The sequence below is a fragment of the Corythoichthys intestinalis genome, chromosome 1 (genome assembly GCF_030265065.1).
Source record: "Corythoichthys intestinalis isolate RoL2023-P3 chromosome 1, ASM3026506v1, whole genome shotgun sequence".
NCBI classification, from domain to species: Eukaryota; Metazoa; Chordata; class Actinopteri; order Syngnathiformes; family Syngnathidae; genus Corythoichthys; species Corythoichthys intestinalis.
The window spans coordinates 60,509,202-60,536,493 of NC_080395.1; the positions used below are offsets into that span (position 1 = coordinate 60,509,202).

At 39.8% G+C, this 27,292-nt stretch overlaps 2 protein-coding genes across 5 annotated transcripts in view; both read right to left on the bottom strand.

Moving 5' to 3' along the window:
• The window catches only part of gramd2aa (GRAM domain containing 2Aa), a 71,935-nt gene extending 64,678 nt beyond the window's left edge, over positions 1-7,257 (bottom strand). For both annotated transcript variants that reach the window (XM_057834285.1, XM_057834261.1), the window contains exon 1: positions 7,041-7,257. In XM_057834285.1, coding sequence (XP_057690268.1) covers positions 7,041-7,171 — 131 coding nt within the window. In that variant the 5' untranslated portion in view covers positions 7,172-7,257. The remainder of the gene's footprint in view (positions 1-7,040) is intronic.
• Positions 7,258-12,909: 5,652 nt separating this feature from the next.
• The window catches only part of LOC130914755 (zinc finger protein 609-like), a 174,360-nt gene continuing 159,977 nt past the window's right edge, over positions 12,910-27,292 (bottom strand). For 2 of the 3 annotated variants that reach the window (XM_057834229.1, XM_057834238.1), the window contains exons 6-8: positions 25,757-26,120; positions 23,108-23,464; positions 12,910-16,760 (exon numbers count right to left, since the gene is read on the bottom strand). In XM_057834229.1, coding sequence (XP_057690212.1) covers positions 16,717-16,760; positions 23,108-23,464; positions 25,757-26,120 — 765 coding nt within the window. In that variant the 3' untranslated portion in view covers positions 12,910-16,716. The remainder of the gene's footprint in view (positions 16,761-23,107; positions 23,465-25,756; positions 26,121-27,292) is intronic. The other variant, XM_057834248.1, reaches the window with a different exon arrangement.

Below are 27,292 nucleotides of genomic sequence, written 5' to 3' on the forward strand. Positions count from 1 at the left end.
TTATGTTTGAAATGTATGCTTTCACAAAAAGCTCAATTTCTCTTTTTTTTTATCAGAAATTGGAAAATTGCTCATACCAAGCTATTTTCTAATGCTTATTTCTAAAGAATGGAAAAAGATATGAACTAACTTTTTTTTCTGCTGAAAGAAGAGATTAATCTTTCTTTTGGTGGGTTCCATGTTTATATAGCAATAGAACAAAATTTTCTGTGGGCCTTGCAAAACCAGTCAAAATCCAGTAAAACGGCCGGGAGCGAAGGGCTCCGGTGAAAATGGCTGGGAGTGAATGAGTTAACATAAAACAATGTAAATTTTCAATTAAAAAATGAATTAACTTTATCGTGAATATAGAATCCCTTGATCCCAGTTATGCTTTGATAAATGTTTCAACAATTCAACAACAACAAACACTATATGCACAATGTATAGACCTGGACAGAAAAACCAATGAAACTTCTAGTTATGACTTCTACAGTGCCTTGCAAAAGTATTCGGCCCCCTTGAACCTTGCAACCTTTCGCCACATTTCAGGCTTCAAACATAAAGATATAAAATTTTAATTTTTTGTCAAGAATCAACAACAAGTGGGACACAATCGTGAAGTGGAACAACATTTATTGGATAATTTCAACTTTTTTAACAAATAAAAAACTGAAAAGTGGGGCGTGCAATATTATTCGGCCCCCTTGCGTTAATACTTTGTAGCGCCACCTTTTGCTCCAATTACAGCTGCAAGTCGCTTGGGGTATGTTTCTATCAGTTTTGCACATCGAGAGACTGACATTCTTGCCCATTCTTTCTTGCAAAACAGCTCGAGCTCAGTGAGGTTGGTTGGAGGGTGTTTGTGAACAGCAGTCTTCAGCTCTTTCCACAGATTCTCGATTGGATTCAGGTCTGGACTTTGACTTGGCCATTCTAACACCTGGATACGTTTATTTTTGAACCATTCCATTGTAGATTTGGCTTTATGTTTTGGATCATTGTCCTGTTGGAAGATAAATCTCTGTCCCAGTCTCAGGTCTTGTGCAGATACCAACAGGTTTTCTTCCAGAATGTTCCTGTATTTGCCTGCATCCTTCTTCCCGTCAATTTTAACCATCTTCCCTGTCCCTGCTGAAGAAAAGCAGGCCCAAACCATGATGCTGCCACCACCATGTTTGACAGTGGGGATGGTGTGTTCAGGGTGATGAGCTGTGTTGCTTTTACGCCAAACATATCGTTTTGCATTGTGGCCAAAAAGTTCCATTTTGGTTTCATCTGACCAGAGCACCTTCTTCCACATGTATGGTGTGTCTCCCAGGTGGCTTGTGGCAAACTTTAAACGAGACTTTTTATGGATATCTTTGAGAAATGGCTTTCTTCTTGCCACTCTTCCATAAAGGCCAGATTTGTGCAGTGTACGACTGATTGTTGTCCTATGGACAGACTCTCCCACCTCAGCTGTAGGTCTCTGCTGTTCATCCAGAGTGATCATGGGCCTCTTGGCTGCATCTCTGATCAGTTTTCTCCTTGTTTGAGAAGAAAGTTTGGAAGGACGGCCGGATCTTGGTAGATTTGCAGTGGTCTGATGCTCCTTCCATTTCAATATGATGGCTTGCACAGTGCTCCTTGAGATGTTTAAAGCTTGGGAAAACTTTTTGTATCCAAATCCGGCTTTAAACTTCTCCACAACAGTATCTCGGACCTGCCTGGTGTGTTCCTTGGTTTCCATAATGCTCTCTGCACTTTAAACAGAACCCTGAGACTATCACAGAGCAGGTGCATTTATACGGAGACTTGATTACACACAGGTGGATTCTATTTATCATCATCGGTCATTTAGGACAACATTGGATCATTCAGAGATCCTCACTGAACTTCTGGAGTGAGTTTGCTGCACTGAAAGTAAAGGGGCCGAATAATATTGCACGCCCCACTTTTCAGTTTTTTATTTGTTAAAAAAGTTTAAATTATCCAATAAATGTTGTTCCACTTCACGATTGTGTCCCACTTGTTGTTGATTCTGGACAAAAAAATTAAATTTCATATCTTTATGTTTGAAGCCTGAAATGTGGCGAAAGGTTGCAAGATTCAAGGGGGCCGAATACTTTTGCAAGGCACTGTACACCTAAGCACCAATGTCTCGGTTGTTGTCTGGCTGCCACAAATCATAACTGTTGTCACTACAGTCATCATCACAGAAGCTGGATGGAATTTCCTGGGCTATTCTGTAAACTGCCTTGTTCTTTGCTGCTTTTGAAGTAGTGATGCACGATAATGCATTTTTCAACCGATACCGATAACCGATAATTTCCTCCTCATTCCAACCGATAACCGATAATGTCAAGCCGATAATTCTATTAAAAGATTTATGTAAAATTTTAAAGTATACACAAAAGAAAATATTACTGTGCAAAAATATAATTTATTGCTCTTTTTTTCAACACAATGTATGAAGAAGTCGTCAATTCAAACATCTAAATAATGACAGATTGTCTGACATCGTGTAATGGTAAACCTTTGGCAACAATTACTTACAGAGTACATACCTAAGTTGCACAAAAATGCGTTTAAAAGTAAGCCATTCCTAACATATATAACATTAATCCGCTGCAAAACACACCTCCTTAAAACTAGTCAGTTTTAAGTGTAAATCTATTGGCAATAAGTGAAATTATCTGCCATCGCTTCAAGTGTATTTCTCTCAGATTTCTTGGAAGAAAAATAGCTAGCTGAAAATAATCTTAACAGCCTTGTTTTAAGCAATACATTATTATACTTAATCCTAAAAAAAAAAAAAAAACTTGAAGAAGGAAAGATTTTGAATAATATTTGTGGCTACAGAATATTGATTTAAGAATTTGATTATCTACTGTGACTGTAATTGAGCAAAGAAATAAGTTAAATAATTTGAAAAGTGATTGCTAATGTTATATGCTTTGTTGCACACTGTGAAAATGATTACCTCAAAAGAGCGAGATGTCATGTACCCATTCTGCAGCGCTTTGTTTACATTTGCGGCTTTCACGACATTTGCGTTACAGCAGCTAAACTGCTACACGGCAGTACTATTTGGACGGAGTTTGCGCTCGCATCCGTGTGCGTGTTGTTTTGTGCCTGAGTTTTATTAAGCCGAAAATAAAGGCAACGTTACAAAGTCATCTGACCGCTCGTCATTTCACATTCTGAATGCATTATTGACTGGCTGACTTCGTTTTCTCCATGTTTAAATTATCTTATAACCACTGTGCCGTCATGATAAGCTTGCTTACCGGACATCACTTTTTCATGAAGAATGGTGGTCGTATAAACTGCATTATTTCTTTTATCCAGGGCTTTGGTTCTCGTGTCATTAAGGTAAAAAAAAAAAAAAAACTGTCTCGTCTCGGCGGCAACTACATTCGTACCGGATAATACGCCCGCCCGCCCCGGCCGGTTCGCCGCTGCGTATTCGGGTCCTGGCTCTGCTCGCACGCCGTGGGGGAACGCTCGAGAAACCGGGGTGTTCGCCGGAGGTCCAGAGGCCGGGGAACCGGGCTCGGCCCGCCTCGCCATAGGCGGCCTGCCGGACTGGCCAAAGCGGCGGGCTCCGTCGGAATTTACCACCCGCCTTGGGCTGCATTCCCAAACAGCCCGACTCTATCGTCACAAGCCCTGTAGTTTAGCTTAGTGTTTACAATAGCTTTAGCATTCCTGCTAGCAGCAGCCTCTTATATGTTCCAAAATTCTTTGTGATGCAGTTTTAAATGGCTGCTGGGTTAGTGGTTTTGAATGAATTTGAATGAATGAGGACGCGTTCTTTCTGCCTCGTGGAACTTGTACGGTACATGTTTCGCAGATGGCGAGAGCGTCGTTTTTTTAGTAACAGCCGCCATAATATTCAACTACTTCTTGTCTTCAACCCCTCCTCCCTCAGGGGCTTCAGAGAGGGGAGGGGTTGAGGAGGCGGCGTGCTGAATTCTTCGGTTGAGCACATTTGGAGGCAAAATCAAGTATATAATTATCGGATTGCATTATCGGTAGAATTTTTTTATTATCTGGATTATCTGTGTGACGTCATAATTGCCATTATCGGCCGATAATTATCGGTGACCGATATTATCGTGTATCTTTATTTTGAAGTCTACCAATAAGATCAAATGCATATACAGTGAGGAGCAGTATTTACACCTCTTGTGATTTTGCAAGTTCACACACTTAGAAAATAGATAGAGGTCTGAAATTTCAATCATAGATGCATTTCCACTTATAGAGACATCATCTAAGAGAAAAACAACTCAAATTGTATGATTTTTCAATAATTTATTTGTATTTACTGGGGTTCATAAGTATTTCTACCCCTGAGAAAATCAGTGCTAATATTTAGTGCAGACGCCTTCGTTCGCAATTACAGAGGCCGGACGCTTTCTGTAGTTCACCATGTTTTCATGTCATGTCATGTTGGAAGATACAGCCACAACTCATCTTCAAGTCTCTGACTGAGGGAAGGAGGTTGTGGCTCAAAATCTGACGATACTTTTCACCATTTATACAGTACAGTCGTCCAGTCCCTTTTGCCGAAAAGCAGCCCCAAAGCATGAGGTTTCCACCCCCATACTTCATAGTGGAGATGGTGTTCTTGGGATTGTACTCATCCTTCTTTTTCATTCACACAAGATGAGTAGAGTTTGCACCAAAAAGTTATAGGTTTGTCTTATCTGACCACATGACTTTCTCCTATGACCCCTCTGAATTAGATAGTTCCTGGCAAACTTCAGACAGGCTTTCACATGTACTGGCTTTAACAGGGGAACCTTCTGAGCAATTCATGATTTTAAACCATTGCACTGTAGTGTTGTACTGACAGTAGCCTTTGAAACTGTGCATCCAGCTCTCTTCAGGTCATTGACCAGCTCCTGCCGTGTGGTTCTAGGCTGAGCCCTCACTTTTCTCATCATGAGTGATGCCTCACGAGGAGAGATTTTACATGGAACCCCATTCCAAGGTAGATTATTCGTCATGTTTAGCCTTCGCCATTTTCCAACAATTGCTGCAACTTGTGATTTATTCTCACCAAGCTGCTTTCCAATTGTCCCATAGCCTTTTTTCAGTGAGAAACATCCCTTCCGTTAGCCGGGCTTAGGGAGAGCGAAACATATCGCTTAAAATTTAGTGAGCACTTGGTAGAATTGTAGTCGATTGTGCGTACCCACCACTGGCGTCTACTACGGCGTGACTTATTACACAAAGCCCACATTACATAAAACACAGATGAACCCAACTGAAGATGCATTTTGGTGACTGAGGTCGTAATTTTCCCGCTGCTGACTCTAGAAGTAAGGCTATAAATTAATCAAACTAACAAAATAAATAAAGAGAAATAAATGAATACATAAATAAATACACGAAACTATAAAAGCATACTTTGTCATATGACTTTTACTTTTGTCATTGAAAATCACAAACGCAAAAAACAATGACACTTTTTGTCTTTCACGGAAAAGAATGGTCTTTCAATCATATGGCCTTGGGAGGGGCTTTCCAAACAGGAGTAGTACTCGAAAGCTATTTACATAAAGTTTACTTGAAGGAAAGTGACGTCTCGGAGCGTCGCGGGGGAAAAATCTGTATAACGTGCGATTTTTGATTCATCATTTATATGGAGAGATATGGAAAATCCTTCTCATAACTGCTTAGAGAAGGCGCTGACAAGGTGGATGGGTCGCCTCAGCCAACTACCCCGTGACTAAGACAATCAAATTTAATGCCGTCGATAACTAGCGTAATTTTCGGACTATAAGGCACACCGGATTATAAATAGCCACTCACCAAATTTGACACAATAAAGGCATTTGTTCACGGATTAGCCGCACTGTACTATGAACTGCAGCTGTCCTCACTGTATTATGGAATATTTAAACTAAAAGACCTGTCACTTTGACATCGGAGCCATAGCGGACTGTCATAAAACGGCAAATTACCTCACTTTTGAATGTACGTAAAAGATCTGAGCTGGACATAAATAGAGTTCGTAACAAAATTTGCCAGATGACACTTATTGACACCATAAGCATCATAAGCATTCATTAATGCCCATGACAGTTTCACGTCATAATTATGATATTCTTATGAAGCTGCTGTCAAATAACGTTTTACCTATTTACCGAAATACATAAAAAAATAAGCCACAAAAGTAGCGGCATATAGTCAGAAAATTACGGTAACCCTTTCCTGTTTGGAAAGCCCCTCCCAACGCTATTTGAGTGACAAAACATTACTTTCAGTAAAAGAAAAGGCTAAGACAAATACAAGCGAAATAGGAAAGGCAAAGAAAAAAAATTGCCATTGTTATTTCCGTTTGTATTTTTCAATGACAAAAAGTATGTCAATGACAAAAATTGCCATTGTTTTTTCCATTTGTGATTTTCAATGACAAATGATACTTTTATATTTTCATCTATTTATATATATATATATATATATATATATATATATATATATATATATATATATATATATATATATATATATATTTTTTTTTTTTTTTTTTAAATTATGGCACTCCTGTGATTCCATTGTCAATCGCTGTCAATGGCAGCCAATAAGTTAATTCTTTAAAAAATACATTTTAAAAACCTGATCTTTTTTCATCGATTCCTATCCTCTGTTTGGCAAATGAAAGTGGAAGTTTAATTTTTCTGAACGGCATTCGGAGGAAAAAGTTTGGACACCGCTGTCTAAGAGTGATACAATGTTTTACAGCTCTGGCATTGCATGAAGACTGAACAGGTGTTGGTATGATATTGTGGCTGTTATCACCACTTAAAAGGGTGAGGTATCGTTTTCTGAAGATATATACCAGTTCACAAGCATTTTACTGTATAAATCTCTGATTAATGTGGGTATCGGGAGTAGTCTTTAAATATAAATGTTAAAAGTCCCTGTTGCTTACTGTTCAAAGAACAAAATTCGTGCTTTTTCCATGTGGAAACTGAGCCCTAAAAGGTCAAGGTTACTTGGAGCCACTATTAAGAGTGTGCAGCTTATGATCACAAATGATGTGTTTTCTGTGCGCGTCTTACCTGGATGCTATCCTCTGACTGCAATTACCATGAAGGTGGCGGCAGTGTGGGGGCTGGTAGTACACGTCCTGGCCCGCTGCCTCGTCCGCAGGCAGGGCCTTAGGGCTGGCTGCGTAGATAGTGCATCCCATGAACACCTGCTGGGAGATTGCCTCCGTGTCTGACAAGGTATCCTTCCTCGGAGCGGCCTGTCCCGTCCTGATGGCGAGCAGCTGCTTTGTGGAAAAAGCCATTGGCTCAGCACGTTGGTTTCTTGACCCCTCCTTCCTTCACAGGAGCCCCCCACCCCTCCCTCTCGTGAGCCCAGAGGATAATCAGATTCTGCATTTAGACTCACAAAACCATGACTCTCTGTCAGTGATGGCGCATTATGATAATGCATACAGCTGACTCCCACCACTGGGAGGCAGTTACAAATGTACACAAACAGTGACAGATGGCAGTACCACAACAAATGGTTACTTGATCAAAATGCTCTTTAAGCCTGAAAGACAACACACATTAAAGCAATTTGCAATTTTTATTGAGTACAGGCACGCATTTTACATTAAAAAAATGTTAAGATTATATGGAGCAGTTTGGTTAAGCAACTGACCTGGTTTATTGAGGACCTCAAGTGAATTAGTCCACCTGAAAGGAATTTGTTAAAGAGCATCAATTGTTCGAAAGGTCTCAATACACACTCATAAAAAGGACAAATTTATGATTTGTTTTTAGCACTAGCAGTGTTGTTTTTGGCAGACTTTTTAGTTTTCGTCTTAGTATTTTGGACGACAATACCTATTCGTCTTAATCATATTTTACTCATCTCATAATGTGTTTGTCTTCGTGTAGTTTTTGTCGACGTTTACTAAAAATGTTTTTGTCTGCAAAATTGTAAAAAATTACTCCCAAAATAAGTGAATAAAGGTGATAAAGTGAATAAAGTGATAACACACTCAGGAGGAAAACGGTACGTTGTTTTCAATTAATTATACCTAGCTGGACACCACGAACTGCATGTAAAAATAGTTGGGCAAGAGTTTGAGGGGAAGCTCGACATTAGCAGTAGCCTAATGCTAAAGCTAACGCTAGAAGTTACATTTTGTGTGTGATAATCACTCAGCACAGGCCTTTTAAGGCTAATGCAACATTGCATATTCTCTCTGGCCAAGATAAGAAAACAAATCTTACCATGTGTGCAAGCCTTGAGACTGGATAGGACACTGTACTGATGAGTGGGGCTGGGGGCTCAGCACATCACATGAGTGACACAACCAGACACTGCTAGATGCAGGCCAACTACCAGAGGTGAGTTGAGTAGCCAAAACTTTTACTCAAGTAAGAGTACTGTTACTTTTAAATATATTACTCAAGTAAAAGCAGCCATCGAAAATTTTACTCAAGTGCAAGCAAAAAAGTATTCGTTGAAAAGAATACTCAAGTAATGAGTAACATTGTAAGTGCTTACAATGTCCGTTTTTTAAATGGTATATTTATTTCTGAGCACAACTTCAAACCTATTACCTATAGCCTATAACATGTATTGTGCCAAAAAGATTCAAACAAAACCATCAAATTCAGACAAGAACAACACTTGAAACATCAACCATCCAAAGAGCATGAGCGCCTTCTAGTGGAGAAAAAACATTGTTACCTCTAATTGGTATAATGGAGTCATGTCGTTTTTGTTGCGACGTCTTGTTGGCGAAACAGATGGCCACTATTGCATCTCTGCCTATAAAAAAAGCCAATATGTATTATAATAAAGAGGAAAAATGGAACAACTCTAGTGTAGCCCAAAGTAGCGGAGTAAGACTAATTTTTCTTCTTCACAAATCTACTCAAGTGAAGTATTGCGTAGTAAAACTACTCTAAGTAGTACATTTTTCTCAAACTGTTATTCAAGTAAATGTAATCGAGTAAATGTAATGCGTTACTACCCACCTCTGTTGATAACTACACATAAAATGGCACACATTGAGAACATGTGACGTAAACTACGGCGCATTTTCATCTTGTTCTCGTCTAATCAGATGAAAACTGGCATTGTGCGTGTTATTCTTTAGTCTCCCAAAGCACGTTTTTAGCTCCTTATCGTCTCGTCGTCGTCATCATCAAAAAATGTTCATTGATGAAATATTTTCGTTATGGTCATCCTCGATGAAAACAACACTGGTTTCTAATAATAAATGTGCCTGTTTTTTACTTTCGGTAATTTACCTTCAGTACAATACATTGATGTTAAGGCAATAATTACTGCACTTTAGAAAAGCTTTTCATTTGGATTTGAAAACATTGCGACCCTACTTCAAGGTAAAAAAAAAAGGAACATTGCATGTCTAAAAAATGGACTTTCATGATTGGAACATAATCAGTGCATAGATTAGGACTTGTTCATTCATTTTATTAACCTGTTGTTCCCATTTGATTTGAGGTGGGAGGCAAGGCACGCTAATCACCGATCAAGACTGATCACCAGCAAATGGCAGCAGATTAGGACTCAAAGCAATATTTGGCTTGTATGTCATTCAAAAAAAGTGTAGTTGTGCAAAATGAAACAAGATTACGGATGAACAAACAGCAAAGCGGAACTCCTGTCACATCATTGGCATAAGGTTACAAAGCATCCAAGAAGATTACTGCAGACCTATTTACACATGATCCTGGGACTCCTTTGAAATACTGCGATACAGTAATTGGCGTGATAGCTGCCTGCAGCAGCATTTCAAGAAATGGAAAACTGGAAAAACAATTCTATATAGCATCGAGTCATTTAACATACATGAAATGTTGAAGAGAAAAACATTCTTTCAAAGTGAAAATATGTTTCTGGCTGCTGGTGCTGCATTAAACCTCTGGAGGTTTAGTGTGCTGGTCAGCAGTTTGAGCTCTGCTAACAAGCAAAACTGTCAGCATCTCATTTACAGTGCAGTGAAAAAGTATTTGCCCCTTCTCAAATTCATTTTTGTCAATGCACATCTTCTCCACATAAGTTTGTTGGACCATGAAGCTAATGTTCACATCAGGCCATGATAATCCAAATACTAAACACAAAATGCTAGATTTAAATGAATAGCTCATTCATTTTATTCTAATAATGAAATACAAATGATTCAAAGCTACCTGACTTTTAAAAAATATAATTAGTTGGGCTGCCTTCACCCATAATTAACAGTAATGGGTTTTTCACATCTCTGTGGACGTATTTTGGCCCACAGTAGTGTCATACTATAATTTACAGGCAATCTATAGTGGTAGGAAAAAGTATCTAAACCTTTTGGAATTTCTTACATTCCTGCATAAACTCACCATGAAATGTGAGCTGATCTTTGTCAAAATCACACAGATGAAAAGACTGTCTGCTTTAACTAAAATCACATTTATAGGTTTTCATTTTTAATGAGGATACTATGCAAACAATGACAGAAGAGGGAAAATAAGTGAACCATCACATTTAGTATTTTGTGCCCCCCCACCCTCCTTTGGCAGCAATAACTTGAACCAGACGCTTCCTGTAGCAGATAAGTCTGGCACATCGACATCGATCAGGACTAATCTTGGCCCATTCTTCTCTAAAAAACTGCTGTAGTTAAGTCAGATTCCTGGGATGGCTGGTGTGAATCGCTGACTTTAGGTCGTGCCACAGCATCTCAATGGGGTTCAAGCCTGGTCTTTGACTTGGCTACTCCAGAACGTGTATTGTGTTCTTCTGAAACCGTTCTGAAGTTGACCTACTTCTGTGTTTGGGATCATTGTCTTGTCTGACAGACAGCCTCAGGTTTTCCTGCTAGACATTCTGGAAAACTTTTGAATTCATTCTTCCAATAATGATTGCAAGTTGTCCAGGCCCTGAAGCAGCAAAACAGCACCAAACCATGATACTCCCTCCACCATGCTTCATGGTGGGGATGAGGTGTGGATGTTAGTGAGATGTTCCATTTTCCCTTCACACGTGTTGTGTTTTACTCCCAAAAAATTAAACTTTTGTTTTCATCAGTCCACAAAATATTTTGTCATAACTTCTGTGGAGTGTCTAAGTGCCTCTTTGCGAACATTAAATGAGCAACAATGTTTTTTTTAGACAGCAGTGGCTTCCTCTGTGGAGTCCTCCCATGAACACCATTCTTGGCCATCGTTTTACATATAGTTGATTTGTGCACAGAGATATTGGACTGTGCCAGTGAATTTCCGTAAGTATTTAGCAGACACTCTAGGGTTCTTTTTTTACCTCTCTGAGTATTCTGCGCTGAACTCTTGGCGTCATGTTTGGTGGACGGCCACTCCTTGGGAGAGAAGCAACAGTGCCAAACTCTCTCGACAGTATTTGTAGACAACTTCTCTGACTGCCAATTGATGAACATAAAGACTTTTAGAGAGGGTTTTGTATTCTTTCCTAGCTTTATACAAATCAACAATCTTTGATCGCAGGTCTTCAGACAGCCGTTTTGACCGAGCCATGATGCACACCAGACAATGCTTCTTATCAAGACAATTCTTACCAGGTGTTTGTTTTATAGTGGGCAGGGCAGCTTTATTAGCTACTTATTTTTCCCCCTTCTGTCATTGTTTGCATGCTATCCTCATTAAATATGTACTGGTGCACGATAATTATTGGTCTGATAATTAAAGGTCCGATAATAGGAATTATGTTGTCATCCCGATAAATCTAATAACATTATTAATAGGGCCGATAATATGTACTGTGCTGGCTTTACAGTTAACACACTCGTATGGGAAATCAGTTGACCATTTGCCGGCCATTGCTGCCACCTGCTGGTCAGAATAATTTGCTGCATCTATTTTTTGTTACAGTACTTTGGTTCATTCAGTTACACATTGCGGTGTCTAGCGGTAGCATTGACAATCGTGAATGCTTTGTTACGTTTCCACCTTGGAAAAATATGTATGTTTACTATAACATATGGATGTACAATATATGTTTACATTTGTGTTACAGAAGCCAGCAAATGCTTTAGTAGCTCAAACTAGTGTGCTGTGCTATACATATAATAGTTGTGTATATAAGTGTATTGTGCAGTTTGTTGTATATTGAGTATTGAATATGTGTATTTTTCTGTTGTACTTTCACAATATTAAGACGAGTGTCTTCCCATAAAAGCAAAAAAAGAAAAAGACCAAACCTTGTGGTTTATGGAAGTGCATTCATTTTTAGCTGGCTGTCGGGCAGTGCAGAAGTGAAACACACTGTTTTGTTCATGTCATTATGAAAAATCTGGTGAGATCAAAGGCAAATCTATGTTGAATCCACCACTAGTTTTTTGTTTTAAAGCTCCATGTGTTCAAAAACTCAGGTTATACATTTAAAAAATTATATATTTATTATCGGTTATCGATATCGGCTTTGAGGAGCAGGAAGTTATCGATATCGGTTTCAAAAATGGATATCGTACACTCCTAAAAATATAAAAACCTATAAATGTTTGGGTGGTTTTTGTTTAAGCAGACACTGTTTTTCATCTGTGTGATTTTGAAAAAGATCAGATAACAGAAATGTGAGAAATTCCAAAAGATTCAGATACTTTTTCATTCCACTGAATCTATCTGTTGTGTAATTGTGAACCCTTGCTGTGGTGTCATTGCAAAAAAAGGACATAATTATACAGACGCTTAATGACCTGAGATCTCACCAAATTGACCACATATGAAATGTCATCCCACAATCCACGATTATGTTGACTTTACACCTAAAGCGTAGTTTTCAGGAAATTTGCACTTTGGATATTCCACTGCATTGCTACTACAAATTCTCAGTAAATCAAGAGAGGTGAAGGCAGAGAGCAGTTACCAGGACAGATTGTCTCATAAAAAGATTTATTTATTTTTATTCCAGCCCAAATTTACAAAGGCAAGTTACAGAGTATTGTATAAAAAAAAAAAAAAAAAAAAGAACCATGGCAATGTACATTTTTCACAAACTCCTGAAGGGAGGAAGAGAAGAGGAGAGGAGGGGTGAGGGCAGTTCTGAATGTCTTACATAGAAAGTAGACGCTGTAAACATCCTTGCAAGCACCACTGATGGTACTTTGGGGTTGGGGCGTAGGGTCTTTGTATGATACGAGGTGGGTCAGGAAAGGACAAAGGGGCGAGCGTCTCTGTGTTTTCACACAAGAATGTTCAACTAGGCACCGACTGCTGGCCAATAAATATACTCTGCACCATTGAAACAAAACACAATAGCCAAGCACTTTCCATTATGTTGAAAGCAAACATGAACTTTTCTGGCTTTTCATACACTTTTAGAATATAGTTTTGATTTTTCACTGGGCTTTGCTGACTACTGAGATAATAGTACTACTCTCTGAGCGAACAAATGCACTTGTCACAACCATTGTTTGATAAAACTATACTGTATGTACTGTATGTATGCAGTCTGCTGGTACTAAAACCTCACTGACTTGAATGACAACATCACAGCTGCCTAGATTACCCTTACAGATTAAATACTAATCAAACACCACCACATTCATCTTATTCAGCCATTCATTATCTTTAAAATGCACACAAGTCAAAGGATGCGGTTTTTTGAACGGCTAAGACATACTTGGAGGATTGCTAGCTGCTGTAAAATCCGACAGGGGCAAATATGGTTAACGTACAAATGGCTGGAAAAAAACATCTGAACTGGATGTGGTGACAACTCTGTCCCAGATGTGTGTTTCTCACTCTCCTTCCGCACGCTCACACAAAACCACTCAAATAAATATACTTTCGATAACTGAGTGTGGTATCTGGCTTCGAGTTTTGGGCATGACTCTAAGGTAAATATTGAATTTAGAATGCAGCATCACATATGTGAACTTCAAATCCATGAATATGAGGAGACGGTGGATGTATTTAATTCACCCAAAACTTGCTTTGTTCAATGTAGTTTTTGTTACGGAATATTTTTGGGTTGCACTTTCGAGTATGTAGCTGCATGTGCCAGAAGTTCATATTTTAACCCTTTATAGAGCACTCATTTCACTCATTGTCTGCCATTGACGGCATCAGATGTCCAATCCATTTTAACTGGGACGGGATGATCACTGCTCGCACTCCCACTGGCCCTCTTCAATGGCAGGCAATGAGTTAAATACTACGAAATTACAAAAAAAAAAAAAAAAAAAAAAAAGCGTTATTCTGAGGCATAACCAAAATGTAATTTGTTTCTATTCTTTTTTATGTTAATTTATTGTGATTTTATGAATTCACTAATTTTTCATTTAAAAAATAAAATGCATATAAATAAAATTGAGACCTCTGGTCCATATATGTAGACATGGGTCATGTAGACCAGTGTTCCCCAACCTTTTTTGCACCACGGACCGGTGTAATGTGGGCCTTTTTTTCCACGGCAGAAAATTACAGTAAATATAAAATAACGCGACGGAGCCAAAAACGAACATTAAGTGCAGGGAAAATGTAACACCATACGCTGAATCAACCTTTTTTAACAGCGGCCTCTCTTAAAACTTGACAGCAAATATCTTTGATCACATGCATAATGAGTTCTTCAGTCGTGAAAGGTTTCTTGGCTTTAGCAATACGGTTGGCTCGCCACGAGGTTTGATGCTCTCTGTGCCTTCGCTTTTGTTGCCTCATTTGCTAGCTTTTAGCCATATATTATGCAGAATGGACTTTGTTGTAGGCTCCTCTTCTGGCTCAGCAGGTGGCCTTTTTCCCGTAAAAAAGCTGCCCAAAGACGTCGCAACCTGCAGCACATGCCAACAGCAGCTAACGTTACCGTTTACATTGACTGACGTGGAGTTGCTATCGGTGTGCAATAACCCCAGTAATGGTGGCCAACCATTAGATTGCGGCCATCACAAATCTCTACTCAGATTAGTCAATAGAGTAGACAGGCATATTAATGTGTCGAGAGGCTCAGGCCAGATTGCGGTCGTTAACAAATTATTTATTATTTCTCTGCGGCCCGGTAGCAAATGCGGCACGGACCGGTATTGGTCCCCGGCCAGGTGGTTGGGGATCACTGATGCAGGCCATTCTTCTTTACTAAATGTCAACATCGTGGCCTAAATGACTCAAAATGTGATGTCCATGAACGTGGATGCAGCGTTTTAATGGAGTTATTATTTGTTTCTATCTAAATGACCAAAAACAGTCACTTGCCCTATAAAGTAGGGTGACCACATTTGGATTCCCAAAAAAAGAGGACACTAGGCTCGAGATACTTAAATTCTACTCGAATCTCACTCAAAGACACCTTATCACCTCATCACCTCCCATTTGTTTCAACCGGGGAATTCAATTGTGTGCGGGGATTTTTTTTTTTTTGCAGCTCATCTGTGAAGATGCATTTAGGCATTTTGGGGGACGATGGAACGCTGCTCCGACGTCTGTTTTCTCTGTTACTGAGCAAGGCTGAACCAATGGGTAAGGTTCTCTGGGAACACGTCACAGTCAGCACAGTACGGTAGTATTCTGTGCAAAGCCTCAGTCAATTTCAAGACACGCTAATTGGTCCCGTATAAAAACTGAAAACGGGACATTTTCATGAATTTATAAAACGGACGCACCGGATAGGATGTAAAAATTGAACATGTCCGGGCAAATGAGGACGTTTGGTCACCCTACTATAAAGGGTTATTGGTGTCAAGCTTGGACTGATCCAAAGCCAAGAGACAATTGGAAAAAAATGATAAAAAATGAATGTGTGTAAGAGTGAAGCCATATCAGCCACATAACAATTCATACGTCCACAGTCTCGGGTACAGGGGCTTGAATTGCGCACAAGTGATTTGCACACGCACTGCGACACATATCAACATTTATCAATAGAGAGTCGATATTACAGCAGAACATAAACGTGTCAAAATTACGAAAGCTCTCCGTACGTTTACGAGTGTCACCACAGCTAATCTGGCTTCACTCTTCGAGTGAGCGGAATCAAGTGTCATTGTGAGGCGAAGCAGCATTAAACCAGCATTCAGACATTCAAAGATGACGATCACTGTTGAAATTGATTCGTTTGACAAAGCAAACACTGATCACGTTTATTATTAGGTGTTGAGGTGTACGAAGTCCCTTCGCAAAAACACGGCGACATCATCCCTGAAACATGAACTGAGGATTTTAAAATGTGGGAAATATTGTGACAGTGAGAATGAACTCTTCAGTCTCAGGCTCTTAAGTCTCTGAAGAAAGCAGCAGTTGCCATATCCCCCTGTCCCCAATGAAATAGAAACCAAACATTTGTCAAGTTTAGGATATATTGTTGCGTCATCGTGGCATACAAAACCCCAGCCACATAAAGTTGAGCTCATCTTGATAAGATTTTCTCTGAAAGTCTCTCATTTAGTTTGACTCTACTTTGCCATCAGTCACCCGACTCCCCCCGAATCCTCGGCTAGATTCTTCTGTATACGACAAAAAAAAAAAATAATAATGTAGTCAAAACAAAATCTTTGAAAGTCCAATAGTCTATTTTTGCATTGTATTTGTTGACAGTGCAAAGACTAGATAATCGACGGGGAGGTGTTTCCTCTGCATGGAGAGTTAGAGTGATGGCTTTGAACCTGGATTAGATCAGTCCAAGCTTTGAGATTCTTTCTTTTGGGAAGAAAGACATGAACAACCTGCCAACACTCGGGCAGATCAAATAAACAGACAGAAACACCATTGAACTGATGTCTAAAAGGGAACACCTGGGAAACTCCTTTCACATGTGAGCCAGTCACATGAATCTTTGCAGGGTTGAGGTGTGGCGGTCAGGTTTCCCTGTTAAAAACACAAAAGGAGAGACCTTTTAATGATCACTACTTTCCATATTGAAATACAGTAGATTGCATTCATGACTTGCTCTTCTTGACAATTGTACAGGTGTAATTCAGTATCCCGTCCACTAGATGTCAGTGCAGCCTGCTTCTGTTTTCATGCTCATCCTACATCTCTATTATCAGCTCTGTGATCCTCTTGTCCTTAGAAGACCTACTTAAAATGGATGAGCTGAGGGGCTGTACTGAATATTGTATACCAGACAGCAATAGAGCACAGCAAAGAGAAATCTGCAATGAGTCAATTTTCTTTCAGTTAAATCCAGGATAAAGAAGAAAAAGATCAGTCTTGACAAAAACAAATCACAGAACACTATACAGCTACTACAAATATAAGCAGCTTGATACTCTTAGCTAGTCGTACTGTCGTGAATGTGTTATGATCTGAATCTGCTCACAACGTATGTTGGATCTGAAATTGCAGGTTTGCATTTTAGTCCCGATAGGGTACAGCTTATTTTGCATTGCTTTCTTTATTTCCAGCTGAGAGTGTTTTACTGTTGCTACCTCCAACTGGGTGAGGGGGCTGCTGCTTGTTGACTGGCAACAATAGAGGATGAGGGCAGACTTCAAGTGATTGAAGTGGGGACTGGCAGCAGTTTTATAGCCTATTTAGGTTTTGCCATTGGATATACACTTGCTTGTCTGTTAGAATTTGGCAGTCCAAACAGCAAGACAACCCATTTCCAGTTTGCAAAAGTGGTCACACGGCATTTAAAAGATTGTTTTTATTCATATTATGCGTTGTATTTCTGGAATATGACTGCACTACTGTAATAAAGTAGGTTGGTACATTCCCACTTATAGTGTATCACAAAAATGAGTACACCCCTCGCATTTCTGCAGATATTTAAGTACATCTTTTCATGGCACAACATTGACAAAATGACACTTTGACACAATGAACAGTAGTCTGTGTGCATCTTATAAGGAGTTCATGTATTTTCCCCTCAAAATGATTGAAAATATAGCCATTAATATCTAAACCTCTGGCAACAAAAGTAAGTACACCCCATAGCAACTACGTACATCCTAAATGTCCAAATAGAGTACTGCTTGTCATTTTCCCTATAAAATGTCATGTGACTGGTTACAGGAGTGCTGTCAGCATTGCTGCAGAGATTGAAGAGGTGTGGGGGGGTCAGTCTGTTAGTTCTCAGATCATACGCCGCACTCTACATCAAATTGGTGCATGGCTGTCACCCTGTGAGAAAGTTTCTTCTGAAGATGGTACAAAAGAAAGCCCGCAAACAGTTTGCTGAAGACATGCCAACAAAGCACATGGATTACTGGAACAATGTCCTATGGTCTGATGAGACGGGCGGGCTTTCTAGTGTACTGTCTTCAGAAGAGGCTTCCTCCTGGCGTGACAACCACACACACTAATTTGATGTAAAGTGCGGCATATGGTCTGAGCACTAACAGACTGACCGCCCACCTCGTCAATCTCTGCAGCAATGCTGACAGCATTCCTGTAACAAGTCACATGACATTTTGGAGGGAAAATGACAAGCAGTACTCAATTAGGACATTTAGGGATGTACGTTTTTTTCAAAGGGGTGTACTCACGTTTTTTTTGCCAGGGGTTTAGATATTAATGGCTATATTTTGAGTTATTTTGAGGTGAAAATATATTAATTCTATTATATAAGCTGCACACAGACTACTTTTCATTTTGTCAAAGTGTCCTTTTGTCAGTGTTGTCTCATGAAAAGATATACTTAACTATCGGCAGAAATGCGAGGGGTGCACTCACTTTTGTAATACACTGTATGTGAAAATTGAGGTTAGAATTTTTAGCATTGGAGACCAATTCCGGGGCAAAACAAGGTACATTAAAAATAAATAACATGTATTTTGGTGCGCACTTGTTTTGAAGAAACATTTTGACAGGTGTGGGTCAGATACTTTATTACTGAGGCTGTAAACCTGAAATTCCACTCCGAACATACTGTATAAAGTAAGGGACAAGAAGTCCTTGACGGCACTGTAAATAAAAACAGTGTAGCTCAGTCTCTGGCTAGCCATGTATTTTTGGCAGGATGTGAAACTCATTTTTAGTAGCAGTACTTCTTCAGGATATTGATGTAGGCCAAACCAAAACTCGAGTGGCGCAAACAACTGCAAATGGGATTTTAAATACCTGACTTTCCCTTTGTAAAATCTTAGCTCGTTCATTCATAGTTTTAGAATTACAGTGGTACCTCTACTTACTAACGTCTTTACAAACGGAATTTTCAGGTTGTGACATGCCTCAACGGGAAAATATTGCCTCGTGTTACATAAGAAATTTAAGGATATGAAAGGCAGAAATACAGTACAGTCCTGTAAAAGATACATACTGTATGTAGTATGTTCTTCCTGTTTTTCAATGTCACGCTGACCTATTGGTCATAATCATTCTGATCATGCTTCAGTAACACGATTCTGCTGTCCTATTGGCCTATTGTTGATGATGTTTCAATTTGGGTGTTGCAGTATGATGACGTGCACAGGCGCGACGGTGTTGTTGTTTGTATAGTGAGCTCGACGTCTTTGCCTAAAGTCTCTTCAGGTTTATGTCTCACAAAGAGTTTTTTGATGAGATGGAGGGAGTTCTCTGGATCAGTGTTGTTTTCGTCAACAACCACGATAAATAAAATATTTTGGCAATGAACAATTTTTTTCGTGATGATAACAAGCTAAAAGCGTGGCTTGGGAGACGAGAACATAACGAGAAGAATGACAGTTTGCATCTGACGAGACGAAAAAGCGACATCATTTCTGTCCATATTGTACGTGGAGTACGTCAGCTCATATCATAGCAGTTTTTCAGTCGTGTCACTCATGTAAGATGTGCTAGGACTCTCCCTCCTCAACGAAGTTTAGAATGTGTCTCAAGCGAGGCTGTGCTCCATCTTGCTTGTTTGGAAACACGGTAAGATTTGTTTTCTTAGCCCGGAAAGAGAGAATGTGTATTATCATCAAGTTGGCGTTGTCCTTGGAGACGCTACAATACAGTGCCTTGCAAAAGTATTCGGCCCCCTTGAACCTTGCAACCTTTCGCCACATTTCAGGCTTCAAACATAAAGATATAAAATTTTGATTTTTTGTCAAGAATAAACAACAAGTGGGACACAATCGTGAAGTGGAACAAAATTTATTGGATAATTTAAACTTTTTTAACAAATAAAAAACTGAAAAGTGGGGCGTGCAATATTATTCGGCCCCCTTGCGTTACTACTTTGTAGCGCCACCTTTTGCTCCAATTACAGCTGCAAGTTGCTTGGGGTATGTTTCTATCAGTTTTGCACATCGAGAGACTGACATTCTTGCCCATTCTTTCTTGCAAAACAGCTCGAGTTCAGTGAGGTTGGTTGGAGGGTGTTTGTGAACAGCAGTCTTCAGCTCTTTCCACAGATTCTCGATTGGATTCAGGTCTGGACTTTGACTTGGCCATTCTAACACCTGGATACGTTTATTTTTTAACCATTCCATTGTAGATTTGGCTTTATGTTTTGGATCATTGTCCTGTTGGAAGATAAATCTCCGTCCCAGTCTCAGGTCTTGTGAAGATACAAACAGGTTTTCTTCCAGAATGTTCCTGTATTTGGCTGCATCCATCTTCCCGTCAATTTTAACCACCTTCCCTGTCCCTGCTGAAGAAAAGCAGGCCCAAACCATGATGCTGCCACCACCATGTTTGACAGTGGGGATGGTGTGTTCAGAGTGATGAGCTGTGTTGCTTTTATGCCAAACATATCGTTTTGCATTGTGGCCAAAAAGTTCAATTTTGGTTTCATCTGACCTTAGCACCTTCTTCCACATGTTTGGTGTGTCTCCCAGGTGGGTTGTGGCAAACTTTAAACAAGACTTTTTGTGGCCAAAAAGTTCAATTTTGGTTTCATCTGACCTTAGCACCTTCTTCCACATGTTTGGTGTGTCTCCCAGGTGGCTTGTGGCAAACTTTAAACGAGACTTTTTATGGATATCTTTGAGAAATGGCTTTCTTCTTGCCAGTCTTCCATAAAGGCCAGATTTGTGCAGTGTACGACTGATTGTTGTCCTATGGACAGACTCTACCACCTTAGCTGTAGATCTCTGCAGTTCATCCAGAGTGATCATGGGCCTCTTGGCTGCATCTCTGATCAGTTTTCTCCTTGTTTGAGAAGAAAGTTTGGAAGGACGGCCGGGTCTTGGTAGATTTGCAGTGGTCTGATGCTCCTTCCATTTCAATATGATGGCTTGCACAGCGCTCCTTGAGATGTTTAAAGCTTGGGAAATCTTTTTGTATCCAAATCCGGCTTTAAACTTCTCCACAACAGTATCTCGGACCTGCCTGGTGTGTTCCTTGGTTTTCATAATGCTCTCTGCACTTTAAACAGAACCCTGAGACTATCACAGAGCAGGTGCATTTATACGGAGACTTGATTACACACAGGTGGATTCTATTTATCATCATCGGTCATTTAGGACAACATTGGATCATTCAGAGATCCTCACTGAACTTCTGGAGTGAGTTTGCTGCACTGAAAGTAAAGGGGCCGAATAATATTGCACGCCCCACTTTTCAGTTTTTTATTTGTTAAAAAAGTTTAAATTATCCAATAAATGTTGTTCCACTTCACGATTGTGTCCCACTTGTTGTTGATTCTTGACAAAAAAATTAAATTTCATATCTTTATGTTTGAAGCCTGAAATGTGGCGAAAGGTTGCAAGATTCAAGGGGGCAAAGATTCAAGGGGGCCGAATACTTTTGCAAGGCACTGTATGTGCTCGTTTGTCTATGTTTGAGTGAAATTGTGGGAAACCTTTATTTATTTTTGTACTAAAAACAATTTGAATTTCACAGAAGAATTTTGTGTAACTGTCAACTGTAACCAAGCGAAATTTGTATGAGCTTTGGTCGACTAAAACTAGAGGAAGAGGAAAACATTTTGAAATGACTAAAAAAAAAAGGCAAACAACACTGGAGGAGTGTTTTGAAAAGAAAACTAAACCACACTCGTTCTGCGGAGCTCACGTTGCGTTACTCCTGAGCCCCAGGTTGAAACCATCGATGAAGATGATGAAAAAAGTGAGACCGATCTTGATCCGGACTCATCAGATTACTGGGAGTCACCTCATTCAACCGGGAGCAGCCGAGAGCCTTCCCCATTGTTGTGTGCGCAAATAGTTCAACAGTTCAATAGTTTAGTTATGTGTAAATAAATTGTTACTTTGCGATCAAAAGCTCTATTTGTCTTGTCTTTTATGTTATTTTGTAGAACGAAAACATTATTCAGATGTTTGGGATGTCATAAAAGCGAAAAATAGCTGTGTTAAAGTCAAAGTTATGTTTGAAATGTATGCTTTTACAAAAAGCTCGATTTCTCTGTTTTTTCATCAGAAATTGGAAAATTGCTTAAACTATGCTATTTTATAATGCTGATTTCTAAAGAATGGAAAAAAATATGAACTAATTTTTTTTTTCTGCTGAAAAGAGTCTAATCTTTCTTTTGGTGGGTTCCATGTTTATATAGCAACGGAACAGAATTTTTTGTGGGCCTTGCAAAATCCGTCAAAATCCAGTAAAACGGCCGGGCGCGAAGGGCCTTGGTGGGTTCCATGTTTATATAGCAACGAAACAGAATTTTTTGTGGGCCTTGCAAAATCCGTCAAAATCCAGTAAAACGGCCGGGAGCGAAGAGCCTTGCTCCGGTGAAAATGGCTGGGAGTGAATGAGTTAAGGAAAAGGAAATCGCCGAGACTGTAATCTGCCCCAAACCAACGCCATTTTCAATCTCGTGAAAGAAGCTACGATATACAGTGATCCCTCATTTTTCGCGGTTAATGAGGACCAGAACCCCGCGCTAAGTGAAAACCGGGAAGTAGTTTACACCGCTTATAAGATTTTATGTGGTTTCTGTAGTGCTTAGAATGAATTAGAACATTTACGCATCTCTATTTACGGGATTTTCAGGTTATGAGACTACTTCAAGAACCAATTAATCTCGTTAGTGGAGGTACCACAGTAGGTGCTCTGAAAAATTCACATTGAACATGTAAACATAATATAGTTTTGTTTACAAATATCACATACTGGCGATTTTTCAAACACAAAATTTCCTGGATTGTTCTTAAAAGTGGGTTGGGATTGGACATTTAACCTTAATTTTAATAAACGTTTTGTAAAGTTACAACTACAATTATGGAGCAAGGCAAAATATAACTAAAATACTGTAGCATCATAATGAAGATGTTTACATAGTAACACACTGCTGTCATGTAAATACACCTCAAAAGCAGAAGAAAGTGCAAGTGAGGATTTACCTGTGGTGTAGGACAGATCATACTGCCCTGAGAGCAAGGGGTACCCCAGGTGGTGGTGAGAGGGCATGATCCGCTGGGAAGGCGAGGAGCGCGGCCGATCAACGTCTCTTTCCCGATCCCTTTCACCGCCAGCTCCTCTGTCCTGCTCCCGCTCTCTGTCAAGGGGCGGCTTGTCCCCTACTGTCGGAGATTTACTTTTGTATTGGCTGGCGTGTTGATGTAGCATATCTAGAGCTTTGGAGTCTGTTGCAATTTTGTTGACAGTAGGACTAGTGCGAGATTTGTCATTGGCCTCTTCGGCTCCAGCTATTTTACTTCCATATGGAGAAAAAGGATAACCTCCGGGAAGGTAAGAACCTAGATGAAAAGGAATATTGACAATTTAGGATTCATAAAAAGCACCAAAATAACACAGGGTATGTTTTTTTTTCTACAAGTAGCTACAGCGGGGCAAATAGTAAGTATTTAGTCAACCACTAATTGTGCAAGTTCTCCCACTTGAAAATATTAGAGAGGCCTGTAATTGTCAACATGGGTAAAACTCAACCATGAGAGACAGAATGTGGAAAAAATATTTCCATAGTGGAAAATAAGTATTTGGTCAATACCAAAAGTTCATCTCAATACTCTCTTATGTACCCTTTGTTGGCCATAACGGAGGCCAAACATTTTTTGTAACTCTTCACAAGCTTTTCACACACTGTTGCTGGTATTTTGGCCCATTCCTCCATGTAGATCTCCTCTAGAGCAGTGATGTTTTGGGGCTGTCGTTGGGCAACACGGACTTTCAACTCCATCCACAGATTTTCTATGGGGTTGAAATCTGGAGACTGGCTAGGCCACTCCAGGACCTTGGAATGCTTCTTACGAAGCCACTCCTTTGTTGCCCTGGCTGTGTGTTTGGGATCATTGTCATGCTGAAAGACCCAGCCACGTCTCATCTTCAATGCCCTTGCTGATGGAAGGAGATTTTTCACTCAAAATCTCTCGATACATGGCCCCATTCATTCTTTCCTTTACACAGAGCAGTTGTCCTGGTCCCTTTGCAGAAAAACAGCACCAAAGCATGATGTTTCCACCCCCATGCTTCACAGTGGGTATGGTGTTCTTCGGACGCAATTCAGTGTTCTTTCTCTTCCAAACACGAGAACCTGTGTTTCTACCAAAAACTTCTATTTTGGTTTCATCGGACTATAACACATTCTCCCAGTCCTCTTCTGGATCATCCAAATGCTCTCTAGCGAACCGCAGATGGGCCTGGATGTGTACTTTCTTCAGCAGGGGGACACATCTGGCATTGCGGGATTTGAGTCCCTGGTGGCGCATTGTAACGGTAGCCTTTGTTACTGTGGTCCCAGCTCTCTGTCGGTTATTCACTAGTTCCCCCCGTGTGGTTCTGGGATTTTTGCTCACTGTTCTTGTTATCATTTTGACACCACGGGGTGAGATCTTGCATGGAGCCACAGATCGAGGGAGATTATCAGTGGTCTTGTATGTATCCATTTTCTAATAATTGCTCCCACAGTTGATTTCTTTACACCAAGTGTTTTACCTATTGCAGATTCAGTCTTCCCAGTCTGGTGCAGGTCTACAATTTTGTCTCTGGTGTGCTTCGACAGCTCTTTGGTCTTGGCCATAGGGGAGTTTGGAGTGTGACTGACTGAGGTTGCGGACAGGTGTCTTTTATACCGATAATGAGTTAAAAGAGGTGCCATTAATACAGGTAACAAGTGGAGCCTCGTTAGGAGAAGTTAGACCTCTTTGACAGCCTATCTTGCTTGTTTTTAGGTTACCAAATACTTATTTTCCACTCTAATTTGGTAATAAATTCTTTACAAATCAAACAATGTGATTTTCTTTTTTTTCTACATTCTGTCTCTTATGGTTGAGATTTACCTATGTTGACAATTACAGGCCTCTCTAATCTTTTCAAGAAGGAGAACTTGCCAATTGGTGGTTGACTAAATACTTATTTTCCCCACTGTATATTACGTTGAATTACAGTTAAGTATGGTGTTATAGCTGACATAATTCATACATATTTTTTCTGTGAACGGCGTGTATTATGTAAAGAATGCTGGTGCCCTCAAATGACTATGTCCAAAGGGGGATATAAGTTGTCTATGTATTTCATTTATTAAGACAAGACCGATCATTGTTAATGTCAAGTGTTAAATTCTCACTGGGGAATGTATCACTGGGAAATTTGCGTGTTCATGTTCGCTTGCCCTACTGTAGATGTTGCAGTCCAAGAGTTTCATTTCTCTGAGAAATGTCCCAAGCAAAAAAACACTTCCATTCTTCCCTTTGGCTAACATGAAGTGATAACAATGCGATTAAAGCAGGCTCCAGCAGCTTTACAATTTGCAAGAATCACTGGAATTCCGACGAAAACCGCGTGGAAATTGCTCAACCCAGCACACAGCAGAGAAAGATACACTTGGGACAATAACAAATTTCCACAAATTTGCAGTATGTTTACAATAATATTTTTTTTTTTCAACTATTTGGTTGAACAGATTGCTTTACCTATTTTTTAGAAATAGGTAACATAGAAAATTACCTATTTTCTATGATTAAATATTTTCCAGCTCAAAACTTGTCAGATAATGTTTTATAATTTCTCAAAAATAGAACACATCGCCACACCTGGGTAGTTCTGCATCATGACCGAAGGCATGCCCCTGTAACCAGGGTGGTTCGGGTCATAACCTTGTCCATAGGGGTAACCATGCATGTATGGCATGTATCCTTGGTGCTGTGCTAGTGGTGACGAGAACTGCAAGTGGGCATTCGTGCGAGAGTCTTTGCTCATGGTCCGATGTTCCTCAGAAATTATTCGAGGGTCAATCATTTCTTTGCCGTCCTCTTTAGGCCCGCTTTGACAGTCCTTAGGCCTGCACCTTTCGTCCTTCGATTTCCTATCACGTTCCCGTTCTCTGTCTCGTTCTTCTTTCCATCGAGGTTGCTGTGGCTGGTGTTCACCATCTACCTTTTGGCTTTCAGGGTACTGCTGGTAGTCAGAAAAAAAACGTAACAAAATCAAAACATTGCAGAAATCTGCATATATGGACAAAAGTTGTTGCTACCTTTTTGGCAGTAAAATGAAATTTTCTAACGGTCACACAAGACGAGAAAAAAAAAAAAAAAAAAAATTACCAAGTGAAAATCCAACATTTATTTGGCCTCACCCCTTAAGAATAAAATCTATGACTTTATCAGCTCTGATCTAAATCCTATTTAACATGTTTAGAAAGAGCGGAGACAAGCTGCCTGGAGGAAGTAAACGAAGTACCCTTCAATTCTGACACAACTGCAGCAATGTGAACAGGAAAAAAAAGATATTACACTCATCCATCCATCCATCCATCCACCCAATCCAAAATCCATCCATCCATCCACCCAATCCACCCATTCAACCCAAACCCACCCACCCACCCATCCACCCATCCATCCATCCACCTGGATTATTCTGAAAAGAGTCACGGGATGATGGAGCCTGTTCCTGCTGAATATGACATATGAGGTGGGGGTACAGTCCGAAATGATTGCTAGCAAATCGCAGGGTACAAATAAGCAAACATCTGCACTCACATTCATACCTACGGACAATTTAGAGTGTTCAATCCACTTACCGTGCATGTTTTTGGCATGTGGGAGGAACAGTGGTACCTCGACATAAGATCGCATTGATATACGATCCTTTTGACAACCGACGTAAAATTTGACTCGTCATTTGTCTCGACGTATGACGACATGCTCGAAATATGACGATTTAAGTTAAGGTGAAAATTATTATTACTATAACATCAGCAAGGTTTTTAATCATTTATTTCAGAACTTGTGCAACACAACACTGTCCGCCGTAGCCGACGCCAACAACATCATGAAAAGAAGAAGTAAAAACACACCACACCAGTCTCACACTGTTGCCAGTCACATGGTGCATTCAGGAACAGCATGCAAAACACAACTGCCACATTAGAACCCGATTTGTCACACTGTTATTATATTATTATTCAGATTTTTATTCATAATGTATTTGTTTCGCTATGTGTACTTGCTATTTGTAATTGTACCAGAAGTATTTATTAATAATTTAGCGTAGCTTTTTGGGCTGTGGAACAAATGAACGGAATCATAATGTATTCTTATGGGAAAATCCCGCTCGATATATGACCATTT